At 40.0% G+C, this 14138-nt stretch overlaps 1 protein-coding gene across 1 annotated transcript in view; it reads left to right on the top strand.

Moving 5' to 3' along the window:
- The window catches only part of immp2l (inner mitochondrial membrane peptidase subunit 2), a 125117-nt gene extending 114836 nt beyond the window's left edge, over window positions 1-10281 (top strand). Inside the window, exons 5-6 of the mRNA XM_070907806.1 lie at window positions 5157-5259; window positions 9664-10281. Of these exons, the coding sequence (XP_070763907.1) occupies window positions 5157-5259; window positions 9664-9789 (229 nt within the window). The 3' untranslated portion in view covers window positions 9790-10281. The remainder of the gene's footprint in view (window positions 1-5156; window positions 5260-9663) is intronic.
- Window positions 10282-14138: the final 3857 nt, after the last annotated feature.

The raw sequence follows: 14138 nt of genomic DNA, 5'->3' as shown, positions 1-14138 counted from the left end.
GTAAACACTACTTCTGCTTGACATCAGCATGTTACCATGCCGACCTTAGCGTTTAGCTCAAAGCTCTGATGTGCCTTAGTACAGTCTCACAGAGCCGCTAGCATGACTGTAGACTCTTAGACTTTTTATCAATGATTAGTCTTTTTATTTTTATTGAACTCATTATTAAGTTAATAATTTACATCCAAAAATAAATTCCCATCACTAGATCTAAGGGCCCAAGTTGATGCCATCAAATGTCTTGTTTTGTCTGACCAACAGTCCAAAACCTAAAGATATTCAGTTTACAATCAAAACAGAAAAAAGCAACACATCTGAAAAAGAGGAACAAGTCATGTTTGATTGATAAATGGTGATAAATGACTTAAATGATCAATCGAAAATTATTGTTGAATAATTTTCTGTTCATGGACTAATCATTTTAACGCTAGTGTTAAATCTGCCACACAGACGCATTAGTACATATATCTTTAGACAGAGCTACACTGGACTGTTTAGGAATTCATGCATGATGAAATCCAGTCACCCGTAAATCCTTCAGTCCACATATTTTCATCCAATTAAACTGAGCCACGGCTGTAGTGAATGTCAGGCGATGTCAGAAATGATAGTTCAGACACATCTTCGCCCCGTCAGGACTGAAATCCAGCGGAAAACTAGAAGGTTTGGAATTTCTCAAATTGAAAACAGACAAATTCATAGATCGTAAACCGTGACGGAAACGTCTGGCGGCTTAAATCCAAAGACATGAGGAGCATCGTGCTTCAGGAGCACATAAGTCAACACACAGGTCAGAGCAGGTTTAACTGTCCTAATGCAGTGTGTGGAGCTGTCCACCTCTGCTGCTGTTAACACTGATGACAGGAGGTGTGTGTGTTCAGGGGAAATGTGAATGTTTAACTCATCTTAGTGAAACATCCTCCTCGTCCTGTCGGTGAAGAACTCTAACCCTTTGTACAGAAGCAACCCAGATTCAGTAAAAACACACTGTCGCGTTCAGACAGCAGTAACGAGGCAATTTGTAGCATCTGGAAGCTCTTTGAAGCGTCCGCTTGTTGTTTTGTTATTTTGGTATACATGAGTATGTCTGCTGTGTCCAGGAATGGATGAGTGTGTCTGCTGTATCCGGGTGAAACTGTCTGTCCAACTCACGTTAGTCTGAGGACACACTGGGAGACTTTCAGACAAGTAATAATAAAAAGAAAATATTGACTGGATTCACAGGGATTTTATGTTTGAGCTCCAAACTATCATCCAAGTTGTTTTTAAAAGTAAAAAGATAATCAGTAACACATTTTGGCTGCGCACAGAATTCAGCCCATGTCTCTCTAAAGTATGAACTGTATAACAGAATGTAACTCCATTTCCCCCCACGATAATGAGGCAGCCATTTCGGATCTACGTCACACGTGGCGTGGGAATCTCATCCTTTTCCTACCGTACGGAAATGTTTCACACACTTTGGGTTGTGTTTAATGTGTTCATTAAACCCAGAATGTTGGCTTTTATATGAAACTTACATTATCTCAACACACAAGATACGACTGCAATAAAACCCAGCAGCCATCATGGGAATATCAATAAAATATAACTGAATTTAGCACAATGCTAGCAAGATAATTAGCTATTAGCTGGCTATAAAGGCCTGCTAGCAGCTAGCTGAAGTGGGCTCAATGTGGAGGCAAAATGTAAAATGTGATCCTTTAATTCTTTTGAAATCTCTATATTCATTTGTTTTTGTTGTTGTTTGTTATTGTGTAATCTGTGAAATAGTAAATTTTTTGTGTTTTCAAGAGGAACTTGTTGTGTTGTGACATAGAAAGTCCAATACAGTATTTGTGGGGAAGTGGTTCAATTTGTGAGAACTTTGTAAATCCACTTTGTAAGTCCGTGATGATTGCACTCTTCTCTTATTCCTCAGCATGATGTTAAAATGAAAAGCGAATCCATTTTTGATAACAGAGTCTTGTGGCATCCCATAGGTTGAAAGAGTTTGAATTTAACCACGTCCCCACAAATACTGTAGTCAAATTTATACGTCAAAAAGTCCCTTTTGAAGACACAAACATTGACAAATATGAATCATTTCACAGGTTACGCACTCAAAACAAAAATAATATAATATAGAGATCAAATTAAAGGTTCACATTTTACACATTAAGCCCACTTCATTGAGCCTTTATAGCTAGCTATTCATATTCCCGTGATGGCTGCTAAGTCTTGTTGCAGTCCTATCTTATGTGATGAGGTGATCCAAGTTTTGTATAAACGGTCACAGACAACCTCAGCCTGCCTAATGCATAATATAAGATAAACACAATAATGATAATAAAACATGTAAGACATGTTAGTTCCATCACTGATGGTGCGTCATCTGCAGGATGTATCTTTCATCGAAACAGATTAGACATGTTGGAAATAAAACCGCGTGCTGGCATTAATAAAAAGACACGTTTTGTGAAGATGTTACTGACTCTACTGCTACTCTACTTACTTACTACTCAGATCTTCATATAGACGGCAACGACAGACAACAGATGACACAAGATCACAAAACAACAGCTAAACAACACCTGAAAACCAACCAGTGAGCAATGTCATGTCAGTCTCTTCACCTTTGATGTCCAAGCCAAACGACATGAAACATATTTTGTCACTGCAGATGATAAAAAGAAAATGTTTTCTGTCGGTAGGATACAGATGTGAAAAGCAGCCTCTGATGTCAAAGTCACAAGCTTTGTTGATCCGATCATCTCCCCAACCTCAGAGGTCTTTTGGCGCTAATACCATCTCTACTTCCTCCTTTGCTTCAGAGACTCAAAAGTTGTAGTTCACACAACTTTTAAAGAAAAAGTAAACTTTAGGCATTTAATGCTGTTGTTTTTCTGCTGAGGACAGTCTCTGTTTGTTTCAGCCGGCACTGACACAAACAGCATCTCCTGAAATATTTAATCTTCCTCCTCCACCTTAGATTTGTTGAGGAGGAGAGGTCACTCTTCTCTGATATTGGCAGCGTGAGCAGGAACCAAAGCATTTACAGGCAGTGGTTGAATGTAACTAAGTACATTTACTCAAGTACTATTGAATTTAGATTTAACTTTGTACTTCTTACTCCACTACATTTATAAAACAGCTTTAATTACTTCAGATTATTAATACAAAATATAAATCACCTCAAATGATGCCGTATTATTATTAAGGTAGTTGAAATGAGCTCCACCTTTACCAGCTACAACATTATTATTCTGAAATGGGCCTTTCTGCATAATGAGTACTTTCTGTACTTTAAGTATATTTTGATGCTGATACTTGTGTACTTAAGTAAGATTTTGAATGCAGGACTTTTACTTGTAACAGAGTATTTTTATACTGTGGTATTACTACTTTTAAGTAAAAGATGTGAGTACTTCTTCCACCACCACTGTTTACAGGTCAAAGCAAACCAGGTCTGGAAACCAGGGTGGATTACCTGCATTTCTTTGTCAAATGAATGTGTGCTGCTGTTGCACTTTAACTGTAGCTCTGTGGCTTTTATGAATCCACTTAGTGCAGTTTGAAATGTTGTAATGCAGCACTGAGATGTTCAGTTTCTGTCAGACACAAATAGAGACTATTGAGACGCATCGTCCTGCTCAGAGGCCAATCCAAGATATTCCAGTAAAGACAGATGAAGGAAGAGACTGTGTTTGATCCATAGTTCCTTCCCCTAATTTCAGTGTAACATCAAGGTCACACCTCTCCACTGAGGTTCACTGAAAGGAATTCTGGCACATGTGGAAAACTGCTAACTAAGGCAGAAGTATGTAATGCAGGTTAATGGAGAAAAGGCAAAACAATTACAGCACTTCATCACAAAATAACTGCTGGGAGGGAATTTTAAAAACCACAGATTGATGATGTAACAGTGTGTGAGGGAGGATTGTTTTTCCTGTGGCTGCTCTGCTCAGATTCTTCATCTCAACAGACCAAACCTGGTTAAATAAAAGGATAAATACAGTGAACTCAATCTCGGTTCTGTAAAGATTTCACAGTTGTTCCTTCTCAAATGTAGCAGAGAATTGGTGTCATATAGGCTGTAACCTTTTTTTTGTTTCTACAAAAGGGTCCCAGCTTGTTTTTTTGTGAGTCAGTAAATTCAACTTCTGCGACTAAATCAATATTTATGTATCCAAGGCGTCTTCGGTCAGCCGGCCTCCCGGACCGGCGCACACACACGCATTAAGAATTGCAGACAAATTTCCATTTAAAACGTCACTGAGGCTATAATTCCTCTGCTAAATGATAAATCAGGGCTGGAGCAGGCCCATAACAGTCCAGAGGGATGATGAAGGGCGTTGGACCTTCTCCTCATAAATATGATGACCTGATTGAAGCAGCTACAAAAGGAGACGAACACCCCACCCCACCCCCAACCCCCCTCCACTCTTATTAGTCTGAATGTGTCCTCGGATCAGATCTTTGTTTGAGCGATAAGGTGGCGACGGGAAGTGACGCCTCAGGGATGATTTAGAGGCTGATGATTAACGATAATGAGATGAAAGCGATAATTGTCCCGGAGATTTGATCCGTCATCAACGAGGAACCTTGACTGCAATTTTCCCCTGAATTTTGATCTTTCTCTCGTCAGACATAATGAAGCGATTACTCAACTAAACCCACCTGGAAAGTTAAAATCTGTTTCTTACTTCAGTTCAGTTTGACCATATTGTCAACTTAATGTTTCTGTTTGTTCAGCAGACACTGTTGATGTTTCGCAGGTATAATGAATGCTATAAAAAGCATTCATTATACCTGCTAAACATCAACATGTTCACATTGCTTCTGCGAGTACTGCTGCGTCTGTGGCATGTGGCTCTTAAGACAGAAATAACAGTTTCTGTATGCGTTCTTTAAAGCAAACACTACTCAAGGCTTTCCACTAAGAGGTCTAAATTGTCTTTCAGCTCATTATGGATATTGTGAAACTCAACACTTAGTGAGCTGAGAGGAAATTTTAGTATTTTGGTGCACTAATGGCCCTAAAAGGAAATCTGGCATCTTTAGACAAAAAATCTCAGCTGTTTTAATATCATCAGATTTCACTGCCTGGAGGAATTTATTGCAAAAGCCTGATTAAAAACAAAATCTTATTTTTTTTCTTTTCCTCTTCTCTTCAGGACTCTGAGCTACAAGAACCGATTCGTTCGAGTTCCTGACGGTCACTTGTGGCTCGAAGGGGATCATCACGGACACAGTCTGGACAGCAACAGCTTTGGACCGGTACGAACTGAACCCACTGCTGTTAGACAGAATCAGATCCAGATACAGAGCCGCTGCACCGTTACACAACAATAAATAACAATAAAATAATCACAGCATTGTAAAGTAACGAAAGAATCAGTGTTACCATAGTGACTGCCCTAATCGAGACTCAAATTAGTGGTCTCATGATATGAAATTATATTTAACTTTAATTCTATCCAAAAATTTGAGGTTTTAAACACAGCATAAACAAAATCTCACTAGTTGTTTTAACACCAAGACATGTATTAATGTGTAGCTTAACTAGGAGAAAAGGAGTGAATGGGAAGATGAGGTGAGCCTCACAATAACTAACCGTCAAAGTGCCTTTGAGCAAGGCATTAAACCCTAAAACTGCTCCATTCAACTCTGATGGAAAACCATGATTGTACAGCGCAGACCTGCTGAAAAACAGCATGGAGCTCAGTGAAAATCCATGGATATAAAATGTGTGTGTAAGTGTGTCGTATGTCTTAGGTCAGGGTTTTATCTGTCCAATCTGATGTTGAGCCAGGTTTACCTACATCCCCTTCTGGCCTGAGCAAAGATTTACAATATCCTGAAGGAAACTGAAGTGACACATTATGCATTTTGCGTGTGTGTGTTGCCTTTCAGTATTTCTGTTGAAGTCTGTGTAGGAGACGAGTGTGCTAACGGACCTGGATGTTTCTGTCGACTTGGTTTGACGATCCTGACAGACACTGTATGACTCTGTTGTCGTATTGACTCCTCCTCTCTGCGACCTCTTTGTAGTTTGCTCCTCTCAGGTTGAGCGGTGTGAAAGTTTCAGCTGAGAAAGGTGCTGTTTGCGACTGATGGCACATTACAGGCCAGACAGAAGGCCCAGATCTCCAGCTGAAAGGAATCTAGCCGAGGAGCTCCGAAGAAATCCCCTCAGATCTGAAACCCAGAACACGTGGACCAGCAGCTCCGCAGAGCTTCTCTGGCTTTACAGTTTACTCCCAAGACATTTCTCTGTGTACGGCAGCAGCAGCAGCGGTCTGAAGTTACACCAGACAGATGGACAGAAAGACAATTATTCGTTGTGTTCTCATGTAACATTCATATGATAACAAAAGGACAGTAATGGAGTTTAGACGTGCTCAGCTTAAGTCAAGGTGATTAAAACTTGAGCTCATCTCTTATGTTTAACTTTAACAATTATCACAGAAAGTGAATTAAAAAAAATTCTCATCTCATAATGTCAATGATAGCGTACAACCAAATGGTTTGTAAGGATAATGAAGCATGAACTGCTTTACTTCTTAATTCCAGCACAACCTGTGTTTCCTAAAAGGTGCACAACATCTTAAAAATCCATCACAGTTAGAGGCCTGATAAAAAAATTAAAGAAATTATCAACAATACAAACTACAAATTCAAGAGTGACCAAGTTAAATGTGGCTATATCCTGGAAGCAGTGCTTACCAGTGCAGATACAGAACATACCAAACTAGATTGCATTGCATTCATTTTTTCATTCACTGAATAGCCGTTTTATTACGCTTCAAAGAAATCAAAAGAAACTTGCACCAGGTGGTGTAAATGTAGCGACTTTTCTGACGGTGTCTCTTTGTCGTTCTCCCAGTATACGTTTTATTGGACAGCACTTTTAGGTGGGGTTAAAGAGCGGCTGTCAGCTTCCATTCCTCCTAACAGACATCACCATCATGCACTTCACAAAATCCCATTATCTCTTTATTCTTGCTGAATGACTGAAGCTGTAGCAGCATCTTGCCAGGCCTCCACACCGTTATGTTTCTTTTTATTGAAGGAAAACCTCATGTCACACTACGCACTCACATCTGACAGTTTAATGTCACCACCAAATATTCATACCAGGAGGAACATGACTAAAACTGTTAAATCAATGGGGTATATTCAGGATATATCGCATCCAGCGAGGAGGTCTCATTTCAATAATATATTCTTTTTAAATCTGGCCTACAGTGCTCGCTGCCACCCACCACACAGTGTTTTCACTCAGAAACACATCAGCTCCCACAAATGATGCACTCAGCCTACGGGTCGACCAGAAATAGTCCAAAACAAACAAAAAAACACCCACAATATCTACATATAGCATATAGTGTAAACTCTATGTGGAGTGTGGGTCTTGCTTTTTCACTTTTCTCAAAGTTTTTTTGTTCCGAGGTGAAAACAGTTTTCCAAGAAATTCAAAAGTTTGAAAAATGTGAAATGGAAGAAAACTCTGAATGCAATACACAGACAAGTCCAGATTTCATGTCGGTCGATCTTTCACTGTGGGAAGTATGGCCTATTAAAGCGTTTAAAGGTGCAATAAATACGATTTTTACTGAGCCCAAAGCACGAAATGACCACAATACATCTGTGGGGGGGTTGATGGGGGGGTTGATCGATACCAGTGAGTCAGCCAGCTGCTGAGATTTCTGCCTTTCAGAGCTCCATATGTAGAACGAAACACGGAGATGAAGGAATCAATGAACCAAAGGATGTGCTGAGGAGAAAAACTAGGAACTAAAGCATGAACCAAGGAAGTGAACCAAAAAAATTTAAAAAAAAGCAAACCAAGGAACCAAAGAGAGAGCTGAAGAGGACAAAACTGAACTATAGAAGGATTCAACAAACCAAAGAAGGAAACTAAAGAACTGAAGAAACCAAACTCCATAAACATAAAGAATGAACCAAGGAACAAAAGGGGCAACCAGTGAACCAAATGAAGAGCTGAAGAGCAAAAGTAGAAACTGAAGAAGGAATAAGGAACTTAAGAACCAAGGAACTGTACTGTAAGTCACCAGTGTATCTAAGAAGGAAACAAAGAACCAAGGAATGATAGCAGGAAGCAGGAAGGAACCAAAAAGGGACCCAATTAACCAAATAAAAGAGCTGAAGAAGAAAAGAAGGAACCAACAGGGGAACTAAAAAATAACTACTTAATCAAAGTAGGAACCAAAGAACAAACAAAATGAAAAGCAAAACAATAGAACCAAAGAGGGAACCCCTTAAAACAGACAAAAGGAGCTGAAGAGGAAACAAAGAAGGAACTAAGAATTAAGAATTAAGGAATTAAAAGAGGATCCAAAGATGTAACCAATCAACCAAAGAAAGACCAAGGAACCAAAGAAGGAAGCAAGGAACTAGACAAGTACCCAGTGACTGAGAGAAGGGCATTCCTGAAAAATGGTGAAAATACTCAGGTTAAAAGGGAACCACAGAACCAAGACTCGTAACTCGTATCGCCCCACGAGCCGGAGCACACTGGCTGTCTAAAGGTTACTCCGAAGATGGAGCTGAACAGTGGGGTTTTTTTTTTTTTTGATATAGACGCCAGCTTTTCAGAGATAACAGGCGTCATTAAAAGCATTTGACATTTGCTGGCGTGTGTGTGTTCGACCTCTATGCAAAGCAGCTCTAATTGATGCAGCGAGGACGATGTTGAACAACAGTGAGCGACCAGATCTTCAGCTGTCAGCTTGCCCGTTTTAATTATCTCTGCTGTTGATGTCTGCAAGTCTCTGGACCTGAGTGTGAATGTAAATCAAACTGTTTAAAATCCTCCCAAATAAGCATTTCTTTGCACATAGTGAAGCCCTTCAGCATATTTAGTCCTCATTTTTGTAGCTCCAAGAAAATCATGAAAAGCAGATGGGCTCATCACTTTAAATAGAATACTTTATTCATCGCTCTTTACTCGTTTCAGAAGTTGTAAAAGCACTTAGAGAGCACATGCCTGTGCTGAGGCCGCAGTATTCAGTTTTCTAAGCTTACACTAGAAAAGATATAGATAGACATATCTGGCACAGACATTTCTTCTTCTTGGACATTTTATGTCTGAATTTGGATTCAAATCTGCACATACAGAACTGATCGTGGGATGCATGTGCTGGATTTGTTTTCCTTTAAGTGCGTGCTGCAGTTCATGATAAAATATAGAAATATGGAACATTCAACATTCAGAAATCCCTCTGGATCCACACCAAAATCGAATCACTTGTTCATTGTCTTATGTTTGTTTGTTTGTTTTAATTCACTTTAGTGACAAATACTTCTAACAATAACGCAAAAGTGCTTATCATTGGTATGACAGTCAGGGAACAATCTTTTTGTACATCCCTGAAGAAGATGAAAAAAAAAAAAACTAAAACATCTGCATGTAAGTCAATAATGTCAGAGCAACTTCCAGATGTTGTGATATAGAAAATAACCCTATTGCCAGGTAAGAAAGTGGATGATTCTGTAAATCCCAGATTATGATGGTGGAAATGATCATGGTTACAAAGTTTACTCTTGTTAGACATCCTGTCATCCCTTCTTCTCTTCGTAAAGTAAAGAGTTCCTTTGTTGGCGCAGAACATGAATCGCAAAGTTCCCTGAGTTGTGTTTTTGTTTTGTTTTTCCCAGGTGTCTTTGGGGCTGCTTCACGGTCGGGCCTCTCACATCATCTGGCCACCAAATCGTTGGCAGCAAATCAAACCGTGTCTCCCCCCAAACCGAGGACCGCTGGACACTGAGGAAGAAGAGGGATGAAGAGAGACACACACACACTTTTTATAACTATGGTAATTTCTAAATTAAACTGAAGTGAGGCATCCGTTAGCTGCAGAGTTTGGAAAGACAGACTTGTTCACAGATGTAAGAATACATTCAAACCACACATTGTATCACTGTATAATTTTTTTCTAAAATGTCAAAATCAGGAGAAAACAGATCTCTGATTCTGTGAGTCAGATTGTTCAACTACTGTTATGTAAACTGTTCGACTGTCCAGTCGTCACCAGTGACATTACAACAATTCTCTCTCAGAGAAATACCAGACAACGTTGACTCCTGTGACGTTTGCAGGTGCTGACCTAGACCCAAAACGACTAGTCAATTGAGATAATCGAGTAATCGCTTCGGCCATTTTTCATGCAAAAATGCCAAATGATTCTCTGGTTCCAGCTTCCTAAATGTGATGATTTGCTCTTTTCTCTGTTTTATATCTTTGTAAACTGAATGTCTTTTGGACTGTTGGTCGAATAAAGAGATCTGAAGACAGAAGACAGAACTTGTTTTTTTACTATTGCTATTTTCTGGCATTTTATAAACCAAACAATTAATTGATGCAGGGAGTAAAATAACTGGCAGATTAGTCAATAATTAAAATAATTATTAGTTGCAGCCCTATCCTGACCCCACTTCTTTTCTAGCCTGCATCTATTCCTGGTGCAGTCGTGTACTACACAGAAATATTTGCGGTGATCAGGGTGGATGTTGGGCGTACAAAGTGAACATAGTTTGAACATAGCTTATTCACTTTCTGGTGGAGAGTTAGATGAGAAGATCGATACCACTCTTATATCTGTACCTTCAATATCAGGCTACAGCCAGCGGTTTGTTAGCTTAGCTTAGCACAACCACCGGAAACAGGTGGAAACAGTTATCCTGGTGTCTTAAGGTCAGGGGAAAATCATGGTTTTGGTTAAATTTAGAAAAAGTAAACGTGTCCTGTTGACTGTTGACATTTTCAATATTTAACCAAGATCACAATCTTTTAAAGTGCATTGAGTTGCCTAAACATACATAACGGCCATAAACACATGAATCATGCTTCAGTTGGAGGCTGTATCAGTGTTATTCTGATTTATGAATCCGGAGGTTCTTGTTTTACTCCGACTCTCCATCTCCAAATCCCACATGAAGCAGTTTTGAATTTAATACCTGTTTGACATTCCTGCTCCTGCTTTCACTGTACAAACACTCCCCTCCATCACCATTGACCACCAGCACCTGAGAGAATCATTCATGTCAACAAATCCTGATTACACTGTCCACTGAAAACATTTAAAATAACTACACATAGACACATAGAATATTCAGGTATTCCTCTTTTAAGGATGTTGTTATAGCAACGCGTCTTTCATGGCTTTTCTCTCAGCGCGACCTCCATGTTCGTGACCTCTCAAGTGCACTTGGGGATAACAGCGGGAATTCAATTATTTTCCTGAGCGATGGGATAAAACAATGTCTATGTCATTATCTAAAAATCTATTTTCACCTTGCTTTTGTTTGTGTCGCTGTGTTGTCCCATCTGAGCAGAGGGCTGCTGATAGTTCACACAGATCCCTTGAATATTCCCTTCTTTATTAAATACTCTGAAAGGAGAAATGAGCATTTAGCCTCCCACATCAACCAGGTTATCTGAAGCCTTAATTAGAGAGAAACCACACAAGACAAAACAGCTGACTTCTGCCCGGCTCCCAAACGGCTGAAAACCGTCTTTTAAGAGGCGCATAGCTGATTTGCATAAATCAAATTGAGGGAGCACTTGTGGTAAATTCAACCGAATGGAGCTCTCAGATGTAGCTGTTGATTCTGCGATGCGAACAGCTGTGTCACGGCGTAATGGGACCCTGGAAGGCACAAGTGGGGCTAAATGCAGGTGTACTCAACCCTCCCACTGAGGCAATGCACAACAGCGGGCTCACATCTGCATAATTAATTCACTCAAATGTGATGTAATAGAATCTGACATTTAAGGTTTATGGTTTATGTTTGAGCTTCTTAAACTGCAGCCTGCAGAGCAAAATGACTATGTCTATGCATTGAGAATTAAAGCCTGAGCTGTTATACTAGTCAGCTCTGACTGTAATATCCACTCTGGGCAATAAAGCTTGTGTTTGCACATCTCTTGGTACTTTACATCCTGCATTTACCTTATTTACAGAGAGCTGAAAAGACTCATCAATTTATCTCTGTGTGTGGGTCTCTAAGCTTCTGTTCTGTTGCCGTGCCAACAAACGCTGCCGGCTGCAGCTGCTAGGATACCGGCGTCGCCGTGGTGAGAAATGGCCTTGTTTAGACGTGCAGGATCACCACGCCAACAGGAAGGAAGCCGTGCTGTGCTTCCTCCATCAGTTGTTGTTGTTTCTTTGTTTTTTATTCTCTTTTTTGAATTTTCCTAATATACAAAAAAGAATCCCCGCATGCAGGAAAAATAACTCAATATAGTGAAAAGAATATTTTTGCCTGAAACTGACCCATCCAACAGGCTACAATACATTTAAAATATATAGTAATAAAATAATGGAATTGGAAAATACAATATGAAAGCAAGCTAAATACTCATACACATCCACATAAGGGGCACTATTAGTCACTCGAATATTATTTTATAATTTTATTAGAGTTTCTCTAATTCTGAATGAAACATGACATCTTTCAACCACCTGGCATGAGAAGGGGCTTTTGGATATTTCCAGTTAATTAGGGTAAAACATCACAACAGCAGCACTATACAGTCTATGGTAAACACTCGTTGACTGGGCAGCATTCTCTGGCTTTACGCGCCTTTACAATGTCTGTTAAAGTGGTTGATTTAAATTTGCCAGTAACAGTTATTGTCCAATCATAGCTTAGCAACCACAACTAGGCACAGCAGGCCTGTCAAGCTCTAGTTTAAGGCTTTCCAAAACAAAGGACACAAGCTAAAGCGTAAGGAATGAATATCTGCAAACGTTTGCATCCAACTAAGCAGCTTCCTCAGTAGTAACCTAGTGTTACTTCAAGGCCAATGTTATCGTTAGTTAGATAACCACATTATTTTGTAGGGTTACAAGTTGCATTAAGCCAGCGTTACTGCAAGATTGACATTTGAAAGCTAGAAATTGGAGGCTGCTTTTGTCTACCTCTGTGAAATCAAGGACCCATTATTTCAGAAATTACTCAGTATTTCGATGGTAAATCTGACACGTGTTGTCGTTTAAAGTGCTGTTCGAGAACAGAAGCTTGACGAAGGGCTCAGTGAACGACCAAACTGCAAATGGGTTCAACTCTCCCCCAGATAAATATGGATGAATCGGAGAGATCATACACCAGGATCTGTGGAAATGTAGTGAGACTTGTTGTCTCACTGCATCTGTTCTGTGTGTTAAATCTTCAAAAAGGAGATTTATTTAAGCATGAAATGATCTAAGAATTCTGTCAGGGCGGTAAATCCAAAGATAATGGGAACATGTTCTCAACCACACGTCAATATGACGTTCATCCTCAGGGACGATCCACCTCGTTCTGATTGTCTTACTGTCGATGCCGCCATTTTACTCTCGCTTCATCTCCCTTCAGTCAGTATTTAACTGGCAGCCTTCCCTGCCCCACATTAGTCGGAAGATACCTCAAAAGCAACATGAGATGAATGCTGCTTGAGTGTCATTGGGAGAATTAATCAAACCAATCATCTGGGGTTGAAATTCATCCCCATATCAATGTCATGTGGTCATGCATATTACAACAGTTTGCCCCATTACTGCCCTTCACCAGGTTTTTCGGGATCCCTAATGAAATCTTGGAGCCGCCTATAAACGCTCCATGGCTCATTTGACTGTTTGATTGCTCCTCTCTCACGGCGATCTTGACCAGTTTGAAATGCAATTATGCAAATAGGAGCGCAGTGCAGGGTCAGTCCTGCACTTTGGGCCTTTGCTTCACCCGTGAATAGCTGAGCCCTGGAGCTCTGTGGATGAAGGCGTTTCATCCAGCCCTGTAATAGATTAAACAGTGCTTGGCTGATGCGTGTATGAGAGCCATGGAAATTAACCTCCGCGGGTCCGAGGTCGCCTGCTGAGCCCCGGGGGGAAACGTCAGCAACTTGAGGCTTGTTGGACTCTAAATCAACCTGCTGATGTCAAATCCTGAAGAGCTCCTGGCTCAGAGCACACAGTCAGACAAAAAGACAGACAAAAATACTTATTTGAGATAAAGTCTGTAAGAATTGGTTGATGGATATTTATACCTGCTGGTGGCTGCTGCTTTGAAATCAGAAAGAAGCTCTTTGTTAAACTGCCCCCCTCTGTGTTTTTACAATTGTTGCCTGGTTAAAGTCACTTTAAAGCTTCAGA

This window comes from Enoplosus armatus, chromosome 6 (assembly GCF_043641665.1).
Source record: "Enoplosus armatus isolate fEnoArm2 chromosome 6, fEnoArm2.hap1, whole genome shotgun sequence".
Classification (NCBI taxonomy): Eukaryota; Metazoa; Chordata; class Actinopteri; order Centrarchiformes; family Enoplosidae; genus Enoplosus; species Enoplosus armatus.
This window is presented reverse-complemented; position numbering and strand designations above follow the sequence as displayed.